Source organism: Delphinapterus leucas, chromosome 19, assembly GCF_059928025.1.
Source record: "Delphinapterus leucas isolate spDelLeu-1000000601 "Yukka" chromosome 19, BTC_Dleu_Yukka2, whole genome shotgun sequence".
NCBI classification, from domain to species: Eukaryota; Metazoa; Chordata; class Mammalia; order Artiodactyla; family Monodontidae; genus Delphinapterus; species Delphinapterus leucas.
This window is the reverse complement of record NC_143147.1, coordinates 7431119-7446337: the sequence shown is the minus strand read 5'-3', so window position 1 is coordinate 7446337 and position 15219 is coordinate 7431119. Positions and strand designations below refer to the sequence as shown.

General features: G+C 63.2%; 1 protein-coding gene across 5 annotated transcripts; it reads right to left on the bottom strand.

Annotated features, from left to right (window-relative positions):
• Window positions 1-136: 136 nt before the first annotated feature.
• DRG2 (developmentally regulated GTP binding protein 2) lies at window positions 137-14700 on the bottom strand. Of its 5 annotated transcripts, none has more exons than XM_089900224.1 (13): window positions 14504-14698; window positions 11010-11165; window positions 9393-9613; window positions 8773-8833; window positions 7408-7498; window positions 6809-6881; window positions 6619-6709; window positions 5849-5946; window positions 5534-5610; window positions 4398-4486; window positions 3648-3706; window positions 1264-1301; window positions 137-908 (listed from the first exon to the last, which is right to left on the bottom strand). In XM_089900224.1, the coding sequence occupies exons 1-13, from the start codon at window positions 14565-14567 to the stop codon at window positions 869-871; spliced, it is 1158 nt and encodes a 385-aa protein (XP_089756350.1). In that variant the 5' UTR covers window positions 14568-14698; the 3' UTR covers window positions 137-868. The 5 variants fall into 5 exon arrangements, with proteins under 5 accessions (XP_089756350.1, XP_089756349.1, XP_022416484.1 ...); XM_089900223.1 differs by having other exon boundaries at window positions 138-908; window positions 1248-1301; window positions 14504-14697; XM_022560776.3 differs by having other exon boundaries at window positions 142-908; window positions 9393-9482; window positions 11005-11165; window positions 14504-14692.
• Between the last annotated feature and the right edge of the window lie 519 nt (window positions 14701-15219).

The window sequence follows — 15219 nt, the reverse complement described above, 5'->3', positions numbered from 1 at the left end:
CACGGCGCCTCGCATCACTCCTCACAGAGGCCCCCCTGAACCCCAGGCCCAGGATCCGCACACTCACTGCTGCCCCCACCCAACCTGGCAACGAGTTCAGCAAACTCACAAGACCCTCCTTAGTGAACAGGCATTGTTTCCACTTTTTATTTCAGGAAGGAGAGCTGAGAGATTTGGGGGTGCAGGGTGGGGTGGTATTTAGAGAAAACGCAGAGCCCAGACTCCAAATCCGCCACCCCAGGTATCTGCACCGGGCTGGGTCCTGGGCTCTGTGCTGGGCAGGGGGTGCCCTGGGAGGGGGTGGCCCTTCTGGACTCAGGCTGTGGAGGGCGTGAGCTGGGCCTTTAAAGCCCCAGATCTCTGGTTTCCAACAAGGGGCAGCCCTGGGGTGGGGGGTGGATGGGGGTTTTGTCCTGGGCAGCCCCCTCCCTGAGAACCAGAAAAACCGGCAGGAGCTGAGGGGCCGCCAGGGACCCAAGTAGGCCCACGGCATCAAGCCAGCCATCTGCACTAGGCCCTAGCTGGGGACAGGTGGGCAGCTTGCTCATTCTGCACTGGAAGGGGCGGGGAGGGGGGGGAGAAGGCGCAGGCCCAGGGACCCAAATAGGACCCCTTCCAGAGTCCAGTCTCATGGGAAACACCGCCAGCCCAGCCCAGCCCCAACCTCGTCCTAAGGCCCCAGCATGCTGTCCACCATCTGCCCATTGAAGAAATTTCTGCAAGCAGCAGAGACATGAGAGACCTCTTCCTGGGGTGCATTTGTATTTCCCCACTTTAGGCTCTGGTGAGACCCACTGGGGGCGGGGGCGGGGGCAGGGCCACTACTTCTTCACGATCTGGATGACGTCCTCGTGCTCCATGGTGTGGGTCAGGCCCACCCGCTGCGGGCTGTACTTGGTGCTGGTGCCCTGAGTGGGGAGCGGGATGGGGGACCACATCAGCCTCTGTACCCACCTGGCCGAAGCTGACAGTGTCACTGGAAGGGGGTGGAGGTGCAGATGGGGGGTCTAGAGTGGGGGTCCCAGCGCCAGCAGACCCCGCAGCCTCTGACAGCAGGACTCCCAGCGGTCCACCCGGCCCGGATCCCAAAGCGGGAGGGCCGTGTCTGGTCTGGGTCAGCATGCAAGCCACACACCCCGCAGAGCAGGACTGACGGACACCCCAGTCCCCATGCGGAAGGACGGGAGCTCCTGCCTGACCCTGAGGCTGCCCTGGGCGACCCTGCCCGCCTCCCGCCCAAGACTCACCCACACCAGTGCGTACTTGAACTGGCTGGCGAGTGACCGGTGGATGCGGTGGCACTGGGGGACGGGAGAGAGATGGATGGTGAGCCCGGGCTGCACCCAGCAACAGCTGGGCCCAGGGCAGGTGCTCTGGCGGTCCCCACGCAGCCTTGTGCTCACAGCTGCTCTGGCGCTCCCACTTCCTGCCTCTATGGGGCCGTGGCCACTGAAGGACCTGGGCCCGCCCACCCACCCTGCTGGAAAGGCAGCCCTGACAGGTGCTCTGGCAGATGGATGAGGGCTGTCAGGGTCCCCACCGGGCCTGCCACTCTCACCTCCTGCCACCCTGACCCGGAACCTCCCACATAACACGTCACCCCCAGCCCAGGATGGCCCACGTCCTGTAGCACTCCCGAGTAGGGACAAAGGTCACAGGAACGCAGCGCTGTTAGGAGGCCCGAAGGGAAGAACTTGGAGGGCAGCCAGGTCTTCCGCCCGAGAATGTGGCCCCCTGGCTGCACGGGCTGGGCAGGCGCGGTGGAGGCGGCCGGGGTGAGGACAGTGCGACGTCGCCTGTCCTCCACGTGCCCACAGCCTCACAGGCCCTGGGCAGAGACCAAATGCCTGAGCCCAGACATCAGGCCTACAGGAACGTTTCCGGGGGGCCATCCTGATCTGGGCCTCCTCTGGGTGACCAAGGATGCGTGGCCACAGCAGAGGACACTGCCGGCAGGGATGAGCACAGACACACACCCGTCCCGACACTCGCTGTTTTCTAGACCAAAAGACGAAATCTGACGGTCCAGGTCAGCTCTGGCCTGCAAATGCGCTTGCCCCTGAACGACAGAACTAGACCTGCCTGACAAGCTCAGGGTCATACGGTTGCAGGGTCGTCCCGGGACCCTGGGTGCCCTCGAGGCAGATGGGGAGGGTGCCCTCCAGTTTGCTGCAGGTCCCACTGTGCCCTGGCATCCCTGACACCAAAGTCAGTAGGCGCTGTTTCCCACTGAGCCTGCTCCACGGCTCTCCCTGGAGACAAGCGTTCCTATGCAGTTGTGTCTCTAGCAATGAGGGAGGATGGAAGGCCGCCCAAGGTCACCTTTTTTCTTTTTTAAATTTTTCAGCTGCACCGCACAGCATGTGGGATTCAGTCCCCCGACCAGGGATTGAACCTGCGCCCCCCCTGCAGTGTAAGCGCAGAGTCTTAACCACTGGACCACCAGGGAAGTCTCCTAAGGTCATCCTTTTTAATACTGTTTGTGGATGGGAGACCCTTGAAGCCCACAGTGCCTCTCACCCCTGATGGCCCTGCCAGGTCCTTTCTGCCCCTGGGGCTTATGGCCCGTGATCCTGTGCAGGCAAGGCTCTTGTCAGCTCCCCTAGGTGGACTGCAAAGGCCCCAGGGGCTCCGTTACCGCCAGATGAGGTTACCCCTCAATGTTAGTATGTGGGCGCCAGGGTGCAACCCCATGTCTGACTGGCTTCTCTACTTTGGGTCTGTGGTCAGTACCCAGGCAGGCCTGTGTGCACAGCATGGCACCTGTGATAGGTGAGTATCCAGGAGGGGCTGAGGCCCTGCAAGGCAGGCCTCGCTGGGACAAGATCCTGGCTCTGGAACCAAGGCCCCCGCAGGCCCCTCCCCACCTTCTAGCACCTGCTGCCTTCGACCCTGCAACCCTCCGTGCCAGCTGGCAGCCAACGGCCCACAGTCCATGTTCGCTCCTGCCTCGGGCCTTTGCACCTGCCGCCCCACTGCCTGGAAGAGCCTTTTGCTCCTGGCCTCTCCAGCTTTCCTGCCAGGTGTGGCGGAAGCCCCACATCCTGAGAGGGCCTGAGAGGGCCAGGGCATGTGCCAACGTGCCGCCGGCCACCCTCCACTGCACTCCCCTCGGTGTGGGACTGTTTAGCTGCAGGATTGGGTGGCTGGCATCTGTTGACCCCAAAGGACCCCAGTTCCGGCAGGAACCGGGGCTACTCGGCTGGACACTGACGCTCACTAGTGTGTTGGGTGTACTGAGCCCCCGAGGGCGGAGCCGATGGGGCGCGTGGAGGGGCGGGCTGCGCGGGGGGCTGAGTGGAGGCAAGCATGGGGGAGACATGACTGGGAACGCACAACCCAGAATCGTCCTGGGCGGCAGCTCTACTGACCGAACGCCTGAATGGCCCCGAGGACCCCGCAGCCCTGGTGGGACAGGATGGTGACAACCACTTCCCAGGCATCTTCCCCGCACCGGGCAGCAAGCCGAGTGCCTTATCTGCTGGACCCCATTCCACGCCGCCCCCTAACTGCAGCTGGGTGGCAGGACACGCGTCCAAGCACCCGATTGCAACGCGGCGGCTGAGGGCAGGGAAGACGTCAGGCAGGGCCCCGGGCGATGGGCAGAGCTCCCCCCACCCTTGCCTGGACAGGTCTCCTCAACTCACCACGTGCTCCACAGAGGCCCCTTTCCGGAGGATGATGGCGTCCGTGAAGTCCGGCCTCTCTGCACAGACAGGCGGGGCAGGGCGGGAAGTCAGCAGAGTCAGGGCCCACTGCCACGCAGCCCCCCTCCGCAGGAAATGGAGGCCCTTCCAGTCTCCGGCTTTGGCCTGCGCTTCCCCCACTCCCGGGCACACCCTCGCTAAGAGCCCCGAACAGACTTCTACAGCCTTGACTCAACACAGAAAATCAAACTACACCCCAGTCCAGGGAGCAACCTCCTGCAAACCCATCAGCCACAAGAGCCCCGGCCGAGGGGACCCGCAGGAGAACCCGGGCTGGACCGGCTCCGGCCGGGCAGCCTCACCTCCCTCTGCAGACACGGCCAAGGTCGACGCAAACTGCCCAAGCTCGACCGCCAGGCCGTGGGATGTGAGGCGTATGCACAGGGGCTGGGACGTTGGGGAGGCCCCTGTGTGCCCAGTGCCCTAAAGCCTTGACGTAGCGTCTGTCACCGCTTGGGGAGCCACTGCTGGTGGTGTCTATCCCATCCCCACATCCCCCTCAAGGCCAGCAGCCCCAGAACTCGGCATTCTTTGCAACAAGGGCTGAGGCCGAGGCCTCTGACAGGCTGCGGTAGAGGGTGGTGCCGGCTCTGAGATGGCAGAAAGCTGTCGCGTAGAAACGGCTGGGCCGGGGCTCTGGGCGCCGCGCGCAGACCGGGCGGCCCGGGCGAGGGGGAGGCCCTGACTCACGGCCTCTCTTCTTGGTGTAGATGCAGGTCAGCGCCAGGTGCTCCCAGAGCGTCTCCAGCAGGTAGTCCAGGTTCAGCTTCATGCCGCAGCTGCCGGGAGGAAGCGGCCGGTCAGAGCATCCAGGGCTCCCGGCACCCAGGCCAGTGCGGCCCAGCTGGCGCCCATGGGGCAGCACAACCGCAGGCCTAACGGCGCTTCAGCTGCCAACATCTCTTGTCACTGTCACGCTCACGCCCAGCACAGCCTGCCGTCTCTCCGGGGCCCTGTGGAGGGCACAGGGCACCTGTGGCAGCTGGGGTGGCCAGAGGCAGAGGGTGACAATGCAGAGCCCACCCCCCGAGTGGCCCAGAGCTGCCCGGCAGGGGTTTCAGCGATGCGGTGACCCCTGGCTTGGTCCTTTGCCGCTGTACTGCCCTGAGTGGGGACCCGCCCTCCCCTGCGATGCACGTGAGCAGGTACAGGGGTGGCCTGCAGGGCCCTGAGGACGGGGCCCGGACGCAGCAGCAGGAGGGGAGCTGAGCTGTCCTGTGGGAAGGACACCCGCTCTCTGCTGCTCTTCGTGGCCGCTAGGGACGCCCGGGAAGGAGTCCTCGCGTGGGCCCAGGAGCCCCCACCTCCCCAGTCCCCAAGGTCCCATTCCCCAAAAGCCAAGCGCCACGGTGACGCTGCAGAGCACCTGGGTGGAGCTGAGGAGCCAGCAGGGTGGGCACAAAGCCAGGCTGCCCCGACAGAGGGCCCCACAGCCATGGCGAGCCAGAGTGCAGGCGGCTCCCAGGACCCGCCCCTCAGAGAAGCCCCCACCTGAGGACTTCAGCCCCTTCTCCCCGCCCGGCGGAGGGGACAGAAGCCACATCGTCCAGGGCCTCAGGAGCAGCGGGCTACAGCCTGGCTCTCTGGGGGTCTGCAGTTAACTGCTAAGCCACGAAGCCGCTAGCCACTCTCACCCCCAGGCCTTGGTGGATGAAGTCCTTCTGTTTTCTTAACCAGAGCTCACCCCGTCACCCGCCTGGCCCAGACAGGTTAGGGGGGACTCGGCCACGGTCGCCAGCAGCTACCGGGACGGCCTCCTCTACCCCGGGGCGCACAGAGGCCTGACAGATGGACTCCCACTCAGAGAGGGCGGCCGCGAGCCTCACCTAATGACCACGCTGTCAGGTTTCCGGGCCAGGCGGTCCACTTCCTCCATTGAGATCTGGTCGATTTTGTTATAAACCTGGGGTTGGAAAGCGGGAGGGGGTGTTGGGGAATGAGAGGAAGAGAGCAGTGTGGCAACAGGGCTCCACCCGCTGACTCAAGGATGGGGAGAGGCTGAAGGGGCCTGAGGCCCCCGGCCCCCCAGAGAGGCTGCGCTGGCACTCTGGGGTCAAGCCCGAGGTCCTGCGGGACTGAAGCAGCCCCTGGGGTGAGGGCTCCCCTTCCACGTGGCTGCCCCGGGGGCTGGGACCACTTACATACAAGCAGGGCATGTACACGCGGTTGCCCATGATCACGTCTATGAACTCGTCCGGGGAGCAGTCTTCTCGGAAGAGCACCTCTGCGTTGAAGATCTCTGAGGGGCTAGGGTTAAGGGCAACCTGTGCGCAAGCAGCGCCCCCCCCCCCCGCACCCCCGCTGCCAGCAGGGCCTGAAACAGCCGATCGCGAGAGACGCTGCCAAGAGGGACTGTGAGGTTATCTGCTTCCACGGTTTTACATGATTTTAACGTTTGGGGAGCTCCCTCACTTTCTCAAGGAAGCATGTGTAAGGGGTTCCATATTTTAAATCTTTGCTGTTACAACAGAAGAAATGACGCCCTTGCCAGGATCGCCAAGGCAGCCAGTTCCAGAGTCCAGAGCACTGGGCCCGCTCCCACTACGACGTGAGCTGCCCCCTGCGGCCGCCCTGCCTCCGCTCCAACCACTGCCCCCAGCCTGGCCCCCCCTGCCCCCTGGGGTCGCCCCGAGGCCTCCGCAGCCCAGGAGGCCCTGTCCCTTGCCATCTCGTCTTCCTTCCACACGTGACCGGCCTTGTACCCTGCAAGGAGCCAGGGGTGCACGGCTACGGCCCGGCCAGCCTGAAGCTTGGGGAGCGTGAGGCAAAGAGGACAGAAGTGCCTCATGTGAGGTGGCTGCAGCTTTCCTGCGGCTTGGACGGAGCTGGGTGATGTGGGCAGTCTGCGTCACCCGGGCCTCCGCTGCCTGAGGGCCCACGGCCCCCCTCTCGCACCTTTCGGGAAGGATGCTGTACTCGTGCAGGATCAGCTGCACCAGCTTCTCTGAGCACTGGGTCAGCGTGACCGTCGAGTTGAAGGAGATGCCGCCTCCTTTCTTGGGCTGGAGGGGGGGGGGGTGATGCTGACAGAGCGGCAGCCGCAGCCCGCACCTCTCACCCTGTGGGCCGCAGCTGGTCCCACCCCCTTGCCGAGGCCTCACCTTGAAGTAGATGTTGGGCTTGTGCTTGTTGAGGCGGATGCCGACCGACCCCAGCTCCTTCTCCAGCAGGGACCTGGTGGAGCCCCCGTGGCCTTCACAGGTGCCCAGGGCAGGCCGTGCAGCCCCCACCCTCCACGGCCGGCCCCCCCGCACCCGCCACCAGCTGCCGAACGTCCCCTCCCAGCAACCAAAGGCGCTGAGGACGAGCCCCAGACCCTCGGGCCGGTCCGAGGGGAGATCGCCTGCTGTGCCCTCAGCCGCAGGCCAGGGCATGAGCAAGGCTCTGCTGTTTGCGGCCGGGCTCCTGGCAGACGCTGGGCAGCAATGGGGCACCCAGGCCCCCGCAGGCAGGAGCCAGAGCCAGGGTGGCACGGCACAGCCCCATCCTCCAGACGCAAGCCTCTCGGAGAGGCTGCCCCAGGCCGCCTGCACTGGGTGTAGCCGTGGACAGTCCTGCCACTGCTCCCACATGGCAGAGCGCCAAGCACCCCGGAACCACCCACCACGAGCTCAGGGACACACGGGCGGTAGCCGCAGTGTCCTGTTCCCCCCGCAGGGCCTTCCCAGGCGTGTCAGCCTGCCCCATCCCAACTGCGGACCTCTGCACCTCTCCCTTGGTGGCGTCCAGCATCATGATGACGACGTCGGCTGTGCGTGCCACGGCGATCACCTGCCGGCCACGGCCCTTCCCTGGTCAGGAGGGAGGAACGTGGTTACACAGTGACATGGGCAGGACCGTGGGACGCCCCCAGCCCATGGCGCAGACTCCTGCCCCTTACAGACCCGCGCGGACTCTGCCGTGTGCCACCCCCAGGCTGGCACTTCTCTTGAGCCCTGTCTTACTCATGGAAATGTGTTTTAGGAGCAACCCCGACGCCAGCGCCTGGGGAGGAGAGGCGCCCCCCGCTGCCCCCCACCCCCACCCCGCTCTGTGGGCCGAGCTGGGTGATCCTCCACCAGCTGCTCACTCAGCCTGCAGAGCCACACTGGGCAGTCGCTGTTATCTACCTGGTCCAGACACGAGAAAACCGAGGCCTGGCTTAGAAACACTCAACCACTTGCCCAAGACCACAAAGCTACATGGTTCCAGGATGTGACGAGTCTGCCCCTCTCAGAACGAGGGTTACGGAGAGGAAGCAACAGAAGGCACAGGGAGGGGCTGTGGAGCCGTCACCAAGGTCAGACCCTGCCATCGGACAGCCAGAGAAGGCAGGCACCAGGCCAAGGTCACACAGCCACTTGGGGACTGGGGTCACAGCAGGGGACCCAGTGGTCTCCAAGGGCCTCCTGACTACAGCGGGTGAGCCTCCCCCGTGGGGGCCAGGCCTCCTCCTGCTGGCTGGGATGGCAGGTTCCTGGGGGACCACCATCGCTCCCCACGCCAATCCAAGTAGGCAGGACCTTGCCCTGATGAGGGCGGTGGGCACGGGACCCCCAGGAGGAGGCTCCAACTCCAGTCCCGCACTGCACAGGTGCACGGTCGTTTAGGGCAGACGCTCAGCCATCCGTCCCCACGCTCCTCCCGGCCGTGAGAAGGAATGACGACACTCGCTCAGTCACGGGGGTGTCAGAGGATTAAGCGAGCCAACGGTCCGCACGGAGCTGGCACCTGGCAAGGGAGGGACGACCCCAGCGGGCAGCCACCTGCCACCAAAGCCGAGGGCGTGTCCCATCTCAGAGAACAGGGCTCCAGGGCTAGGGCTCCACTGCCGTGCGCCCATCCCTGGCGGGGTCCACCACACACTGGACGTGGGAACCAAAGCTGCCTGGTGAGCCGTGCGACCCTGGGCAAGTCACCCACCTCCTGGGCCTCAGTCCCCTCAGCTCTGAGGCCAGAGTCCCTCGGGAACAGAGCACTGGGCCCGGGGAGGGGCTGTGAGCCCAACCCTCCCGTCAACCGTCCACAGGCGCCCACAGGGGGGCCTGGGCTCCACCCCGCCCCCACCACCTGCTCCCCCTCCCACCTTGTGCTGCGCCTTCGATGATCCCAGGAAGGTCCAGGAGCTGGATGTTGGCGCCTTTGTACTAGGATGCAGGAAAGGAGGTAAGGCGGGGCCAGCGGGCTGTGAAGGGGCCTCCTGGGCCAAGTGTGAGCCGCGGCCCCACCCCAGCCAGCCTGGCGCGGACCATGTCCCGCGAGCCGAGGGGCCGCCTGGAGAGCGGGGGTTTTTATAAGCCCCCAGCAGCCACTGCTGGTGGTAACAGCTCTTCACAAGGAAACCACCTCACGGTGGGAGGCCCAAGGCCACAGAACCCCAGTTGCCCAAGGCTCCAAAGCTTCTCAGGGAACAGGAGCCAGCCAGCCAGCCACGGGTGACCCGAGCCGGGGCGGTACAGGGCAGCGGGTCACAGAGGGGCACCGGGGAGAGCTGTGCATGCTGGCAGACTCTCGGAACCAGCCAGGATTGCAGGACAGGCCAGGCGTCTCTGGGGTCCCGGCAGCCCCAGCCCCCAGTGGTGTCTGTGCTTGAGGGCAGAGCAGCTCAGCCCAGAGCCTCCCCCGGCACATGACACACACACACACACACACACACACACACACACACTCACCCTCCCTCCTGGGATCCGGCAAGCCCCGACTTACTTCAATGACCCCAGGGATGCAGGTCAGGGTTGTGAATTCATAGGACGCAGCCTCACTGGCCGTGGAGGTGATCAGGCTGAGGAAGGTGGACTGGGAGAAAGCAGCTCGTTGCAGCGGGGGTCCTGCCCCGCCTCCAGGAGCCCAGGTGCGACGCGGGGAGACCCCCATCCCCCCGGCTGGGCTGTGATGACAACAGCTGGAAAAGTCACCTCTGGCCCTGCCTGGGGGGTTCAACACCACAGGGCCACCCTGTGCCTGAGGCCTCAGGCCTGCCTCGGGTGGACACAGGGACCTGGTTCCTAAGGGGGTTCCCCCGCTACGTTGGGGCCCATCCCCAGCTCCATGGAACCTCCAGACCCTCCTGGGCCCAGAAAACTTGGAGTAGGTGTCAGTTCCACAGCACACAGCTGCTGCTCCCAGGAGGGCAAGGAGGCAGGGACCCTCCCGCCTGAGAGCTCCGGCCGGTGGCGCAGGGCTGCAAGGGAGGGAGGTAGGGGAGCGGGGAAGGATCCGGATGGGACCTCGCAGCCGGCCCACGGCGGGAGTGGGGCCACACCCGGCCAGGACTGAGAGACCCTGCCTTCGGTCCTGCTTCTGCTGGGGACCCGGGACCTCGATCCGGTCCCGACCTTGTGAAGGAGGTGACAAGGCAGGGGGGGGCGCAGCGACCACAGTGATGGACGCTGTGGCCCAGAGGCCAGCACAGCCGCAGGCAGTGCCACGAGGCCAGCCCGGCCCGGCCCGGCGCCCCCACCCTAGTCAGCAGGGAGCCGGGGCGCAGCTCGCTCACATGCCCTCAGGCCCTGGAACCCAAACAGGGCTCGTGAGAGATCACAGGCCTCAGGTCACAAAGTCTCTGCCCAGGGGGCCTCTTGGAAACTTGAGGAAACGTAAAAACCTGGTGGGGTAGACAGGTGTGGCCAGCCGGGCGGCCCTGAGAGCCGTGGTTGCCAGAGGCCAACCTGGGGGACACCCCCGAACCTGTCTGGCCCCTGCAGGAGGGCGGCCCGCGCCCTCCTGTGCTTAGAGAGCCCAGATTCCCAACAGGGCCCAGACCCCAAGGGCACAGCTCTCGGTCACTAGAGTGGCTCCTCCCAGCCTGGGCTTCTCACCCGGGAGAGAAGGCCTTGCAGGCTGGAAAGTAAGGTCGAAAGAAAAGGCTAAAACGAGCGAATCCACGGCAACACCCTAGGAGTCAAAGCCTGGCCGTGCTCGCCGGCTGCCCAGGGGTCACACCCGGTCAGTTCAAGGCACCCCGCCACCCTCGCTCCCCGACAGCCTCCGCCTCAAGGTCCCCTCCTCGGGGCTCTGCTCACACACCTGCTCACACCCCGCTCCACGTGCCTGCCCTTCCCCTCTGCTCCGCGAGCTCGGGGCTGAGTGGGCAGGGGCAGAACGTGCCTGGCACGAGCTGCACGCCCAGTGAGCGTCTGTGCTTGGGGACAAGGCAGAGGCCGGCGGGGCCACTCCTGCTGCAGAGTCCCCGCCGGGCCCTGGGAGGCTGGGCCTCCTGCGCCCTGGAGCCGGCTCAGAGAGGAGGGAGGGGGCGCGGCCGCGGCAGAGCGGAGACCAGCCACCTTCCTCCCCGAGGCCTGCGGTGCCCGTCACTGACCTTACCCACAGAGGGGAAGCCGATCAGCGCCACGCGGGCGTCGCCCGACTTCATGACATCGAAGCCCTCGCCTTTGGATGAGGACGATTTGGAGGGTTCCAGGAGCTGGGCCCGATACTTGGCGAGTTTTGCTTTCAGCAGGCCCAGGTGATACTCGGTGGCTAAAAGACAACACAAGATGGAAGGTGAGTGTCCCAGGTAGGTTGGGAAGGTCCCGTACGCAACCAAATACACGCAACCGAATGCTGGCCGGGACCCTCAGAGCCAGACAGCAACCGACAGACAGACACGACCCAATGTCAGTGGTTCTCAGCCAGGGCGGCACCACTCCTGGGGGCATCCTGGAGGGCGTTTTCAGGTGTCGCTGCGATGGTGAAGTGATGGTGCAGTCTTCACGGGCACTTATCAGGCAGGAGCTGGGGAAGCCCGCAGCTCTAGAAGGTGTAAGTCAGACCAGCAGAGCCAAGAACTGTCCTGTGTCACAGGGCCGCAGAGGGAGCCTGGATTAGGGTCTCTGGGGCCCAGAGCCTCACAGGGCATTTTTGCAGCGTTAACAGACACTGGCATTCCCAGGAGTGGAACTACTGTGTATGTTGAGGGAAGAGTATGGCATGTTTCGTTTGAAACTTTACCCAGACAGGCTTGCCTGCTTGGGACCCCAGGCTGCCAACAGGGAGGCCTCGTGTAGGGGACGTGAGTCACCCACACGACACACCTGTTAGCACCTGCACTGTGGCTGCCACATGTCCAGCGCTGCAAACACCTCACCGCCTCCTTCTAACTCCACTGCATCTTGGCTGTGCCCCTACATTCACTTATTGAAATAAACCCCATTTTAATTATAAATTACTTTCCTTTTTCTCCTCCTTGATATCGATTTTTTTCCAAATTCTCATGTACATAAGTTACACTACTGATGGGGAGCTGCACTGCAGGGCGGCAGAGGGGGGGTACAGGACCTCAGCTACGTGTCATGTTGCTGTGGTCAGGTGACCGGCCTGGCCACTTCCCGTCTCCACCACTTTCCCTCTCATTGGCACAGTCCAGCCGCCCATTCTCGCCTCAGGACCTTTGCACTTGCTACTCCATTTCAACCTCATCTTCCCAAGGCTGGCTCCTTCTCAGCTCAATGTCACCTCTTCAAAGAGGCCTCCCCTGCCCAGTCATGCAGAGGCAATGTCACGCAGAGCTTAAGAGCCTGTGTTGGAATTCCATCCTGAAATTACGGGCCATTTTACTTTGGAAAAGTTACTTAACCTCCTCGTGCGTCAGTTTCTTACTCTGCAAAATAGGGATGTTAGCAGCGATAACTACTTCTGCAGATTTCTGTAATTAAAGCAAGCTCTGGGAACGATGACCAGCACATGGCAAGCTCTCAATACAAGTCGGTTATTATTACTGTCTGCAGTAACCCCCACCCCTGCCAGGCCCCTCGCTGGTCCCATTTGTCTTCATGGCTTCTAAGCACCATTTGAAACTAGAGCCGACCCTGGAATAACACGGGTTTGAACTGCACGGGTCCACTTATACGGGAATTTTTTTCAGTGATATCACAGTGCTACATGGTCTGCGGTTGACTGAATCTGTGGATGCAGAACCGTGGACATGGAGGGCTGGCTATCGGATGCGGCATTCTAAGATCGTGGGGTCTGCGGTGGGTCCCGGAACCAATGCCCCCCTCCCGCATACCGAGGGACGACTGAATTTTGTTTCTTTGCTTCCCTCCCTCCAGAAGGGCAGGATCCCCAGCTTCCGGTGTGGTGCTCAGGAAGTGTTTTGGCAACTGAATGAGTGAATTGAGGGCAGTGAGAAGTGGTCAAGGACAGGCTCAGCAAGTCAGGTTCACGTGGTCCTTTCTGTCACCCCGGCGCATGAGACTCTGAGCATCTCTGAAGGGAAGGACTAGGTCTTGATCCCTTAATCACCTTTACATCCCCTCCTGGACCACTGCCAAAGCGGCAGCATCTCAAGCCGCCCTGCTACTTTCCTTGAGCCCCATGGATGATACTCTGCAGGGCAGCCAGGGGGAACTTTTAAAACAGAAGTCTCTGCTGCTTAAACACCCTCCACTAGCTTCCGCTGCCCTTAGAGCACAACCTGGACTCTTTCGCATGACCTACAAGGCCTACACGACTGGCCCACTCCTTTCCCATCCTGCACTCCAGCCCCAGGCCTTCAGCTCCTTCAACAAGCCAAGTTCATTCCTGCCTCAGGTCCTCCGCACCAGCTGTTTCATCTGCCAGGAACAGTCTCCCCCCAGGTCTTTGCATGGCTGGTTCCTTCTTCTCATTCTGGTCTCGGCTCAAATGTCCCCACCTCATGGTGGTCTTCTCTGATCATCCCACCTTAGTAGCCCCAGCCCTTACCCCGACACGCTTGCTACATCACCCTAGTTTGTCTCCACAGCGTTTATTATTGGCTGAAATTATCTTGTATACTCAGCTACCAGTTTACAGATGGTCCACTGAAAGGTCAGCTCCATGCGGGCAAGGACGTGCCAGCTGTTCACTACTTTAACCACGGTGCCTGGCACCTAGTAAGGGTTCCACGAGTATTTAACAGAATGAGAGTGAAGGAAGCCCCCCAACTTCACAGCCAAGGGACGACAGACACTGAGACCAACCACCGGCTTGCTTCCTGCTCCTGCAATCCCACAGCAGGGCTGGTCAGGCACTGGGCCTCGCCCACCACAGCCAACCACATCTCCCACTACTCCAGACCCTCCTTCTCATCTAGACTCTCCTCCTCACTCTCCCATGAACACGCCGCGCTCACCTCAGCTCCCGTGTCTTTGCCTCAGCAGTGCCCCTCTCCTGGAATCCACCCCCCCAACCAGCTCAAGTCCCACCTCCTCCTGGAAGCCTTTTTGGGTGTCACCGGTCTCCGCTCCTCACTGCTCCTCTCCTCTGAGCTCCCGCAGCCCTTACAGTCTGCGCCCAGATCTGATGCTTCATCAAGTGCTACCTATGCTGCGGGATTCACTTTAATACCGGATGCTCACATGCGTCCAGTGCTTTGCAAACAGAATCCGGTTTAACTTAGTTGTGAGCTAAGAGGGCGCACGGGGTTATTACCCTCATTTGCAGAGGGGGACACTGAGGCTCCAAGAGGCGAGGTGACTTCCCGAGCTTTCACAGCAGGCACGAGGTGGAGCCGGGGTCCAAACCCAGGTCCGCCAGACTCAAGTCCTGACTGCCTCCACCCCACCGAGGGGCTCCGGGCAGCTGGCGAGGCTGTACCTGTGCGTGTGGGGGGGTCTCCTCCTGGACTTCCGCCCACAAAGGAGCAGAGCGCCAATCCACCAGGCCCGACCGTCAGGAGACCCGGCTTCGAACCCCGACCCCGCCTCTCCGGGTCGGATGCTTGCTCCGTATGCTGGGGTTCTCTACTCGGCCCCCTGGTCGGGCCCTGATCCGCACCCTTGGGTTCCCGCCCGGCTCCCCCGGCTCCGGCAGCCCCCCCCCGCCCGCCGCAGACGCCCCGCCGGGCCGGCCCTCACCCTTGTTCTTCTGCGTGCGGGCGATCTCCTTCTCGATCTCGGAGATCTTCTCCAGGATCCCCATGGCGGTGGCTGAACCAGGCGCACAGGCGACACAGACTGCAGCGGCTCCGCGAACTCCGGCCCGTCGGCGGCTGCAGATCAGCGTGCGCCGGAAGCCCACCGAGAACGGCGTCCGCGTGCGCCCGGAGCACCGGGATTCAGACTCCGGGCGGGCGACCTCGAGCGCAGTGCCAGATGCTATTGGTTCCGCCCGCTAGGCCGGCGGGGCTGGAGAGGGGTGGGGGATGGGCCGGGCCGGGGCGTGGCCAGGCCGGCGGGGGCGAGGCCAGGCGAAGATGTGCAGGAGCGGGGCGTGGGAGACCCAAAGGGACCGTCCCGCGGTGGACTCCGCACTGCGGGTCCCAGCGCAGCCGACTTTGCTGGTGTAAAGAAAAGGCGCTGAGCTGAAAGTCTGGTGGCTTATTTTGTATCGAGGTTAAATATGGGTCCCCAACCTAGCCTTACTACCCTGCCAACAGATGCCTCCTGATAGGACGCAGTATAGACAGCATCTGTTATGCGGAATTCTTGCCAAAATATACTGTGTCTGAATTTAGACCCGAGGAAACATCAGACAAATCTAGAAAGTGGTACATTTTATGGGACAAGTGGCCTGTCTTCAAAATTGTCAATGATGTAGGTGGAGGGGCTGGCGGTGGGGAAAGGATTGTTCT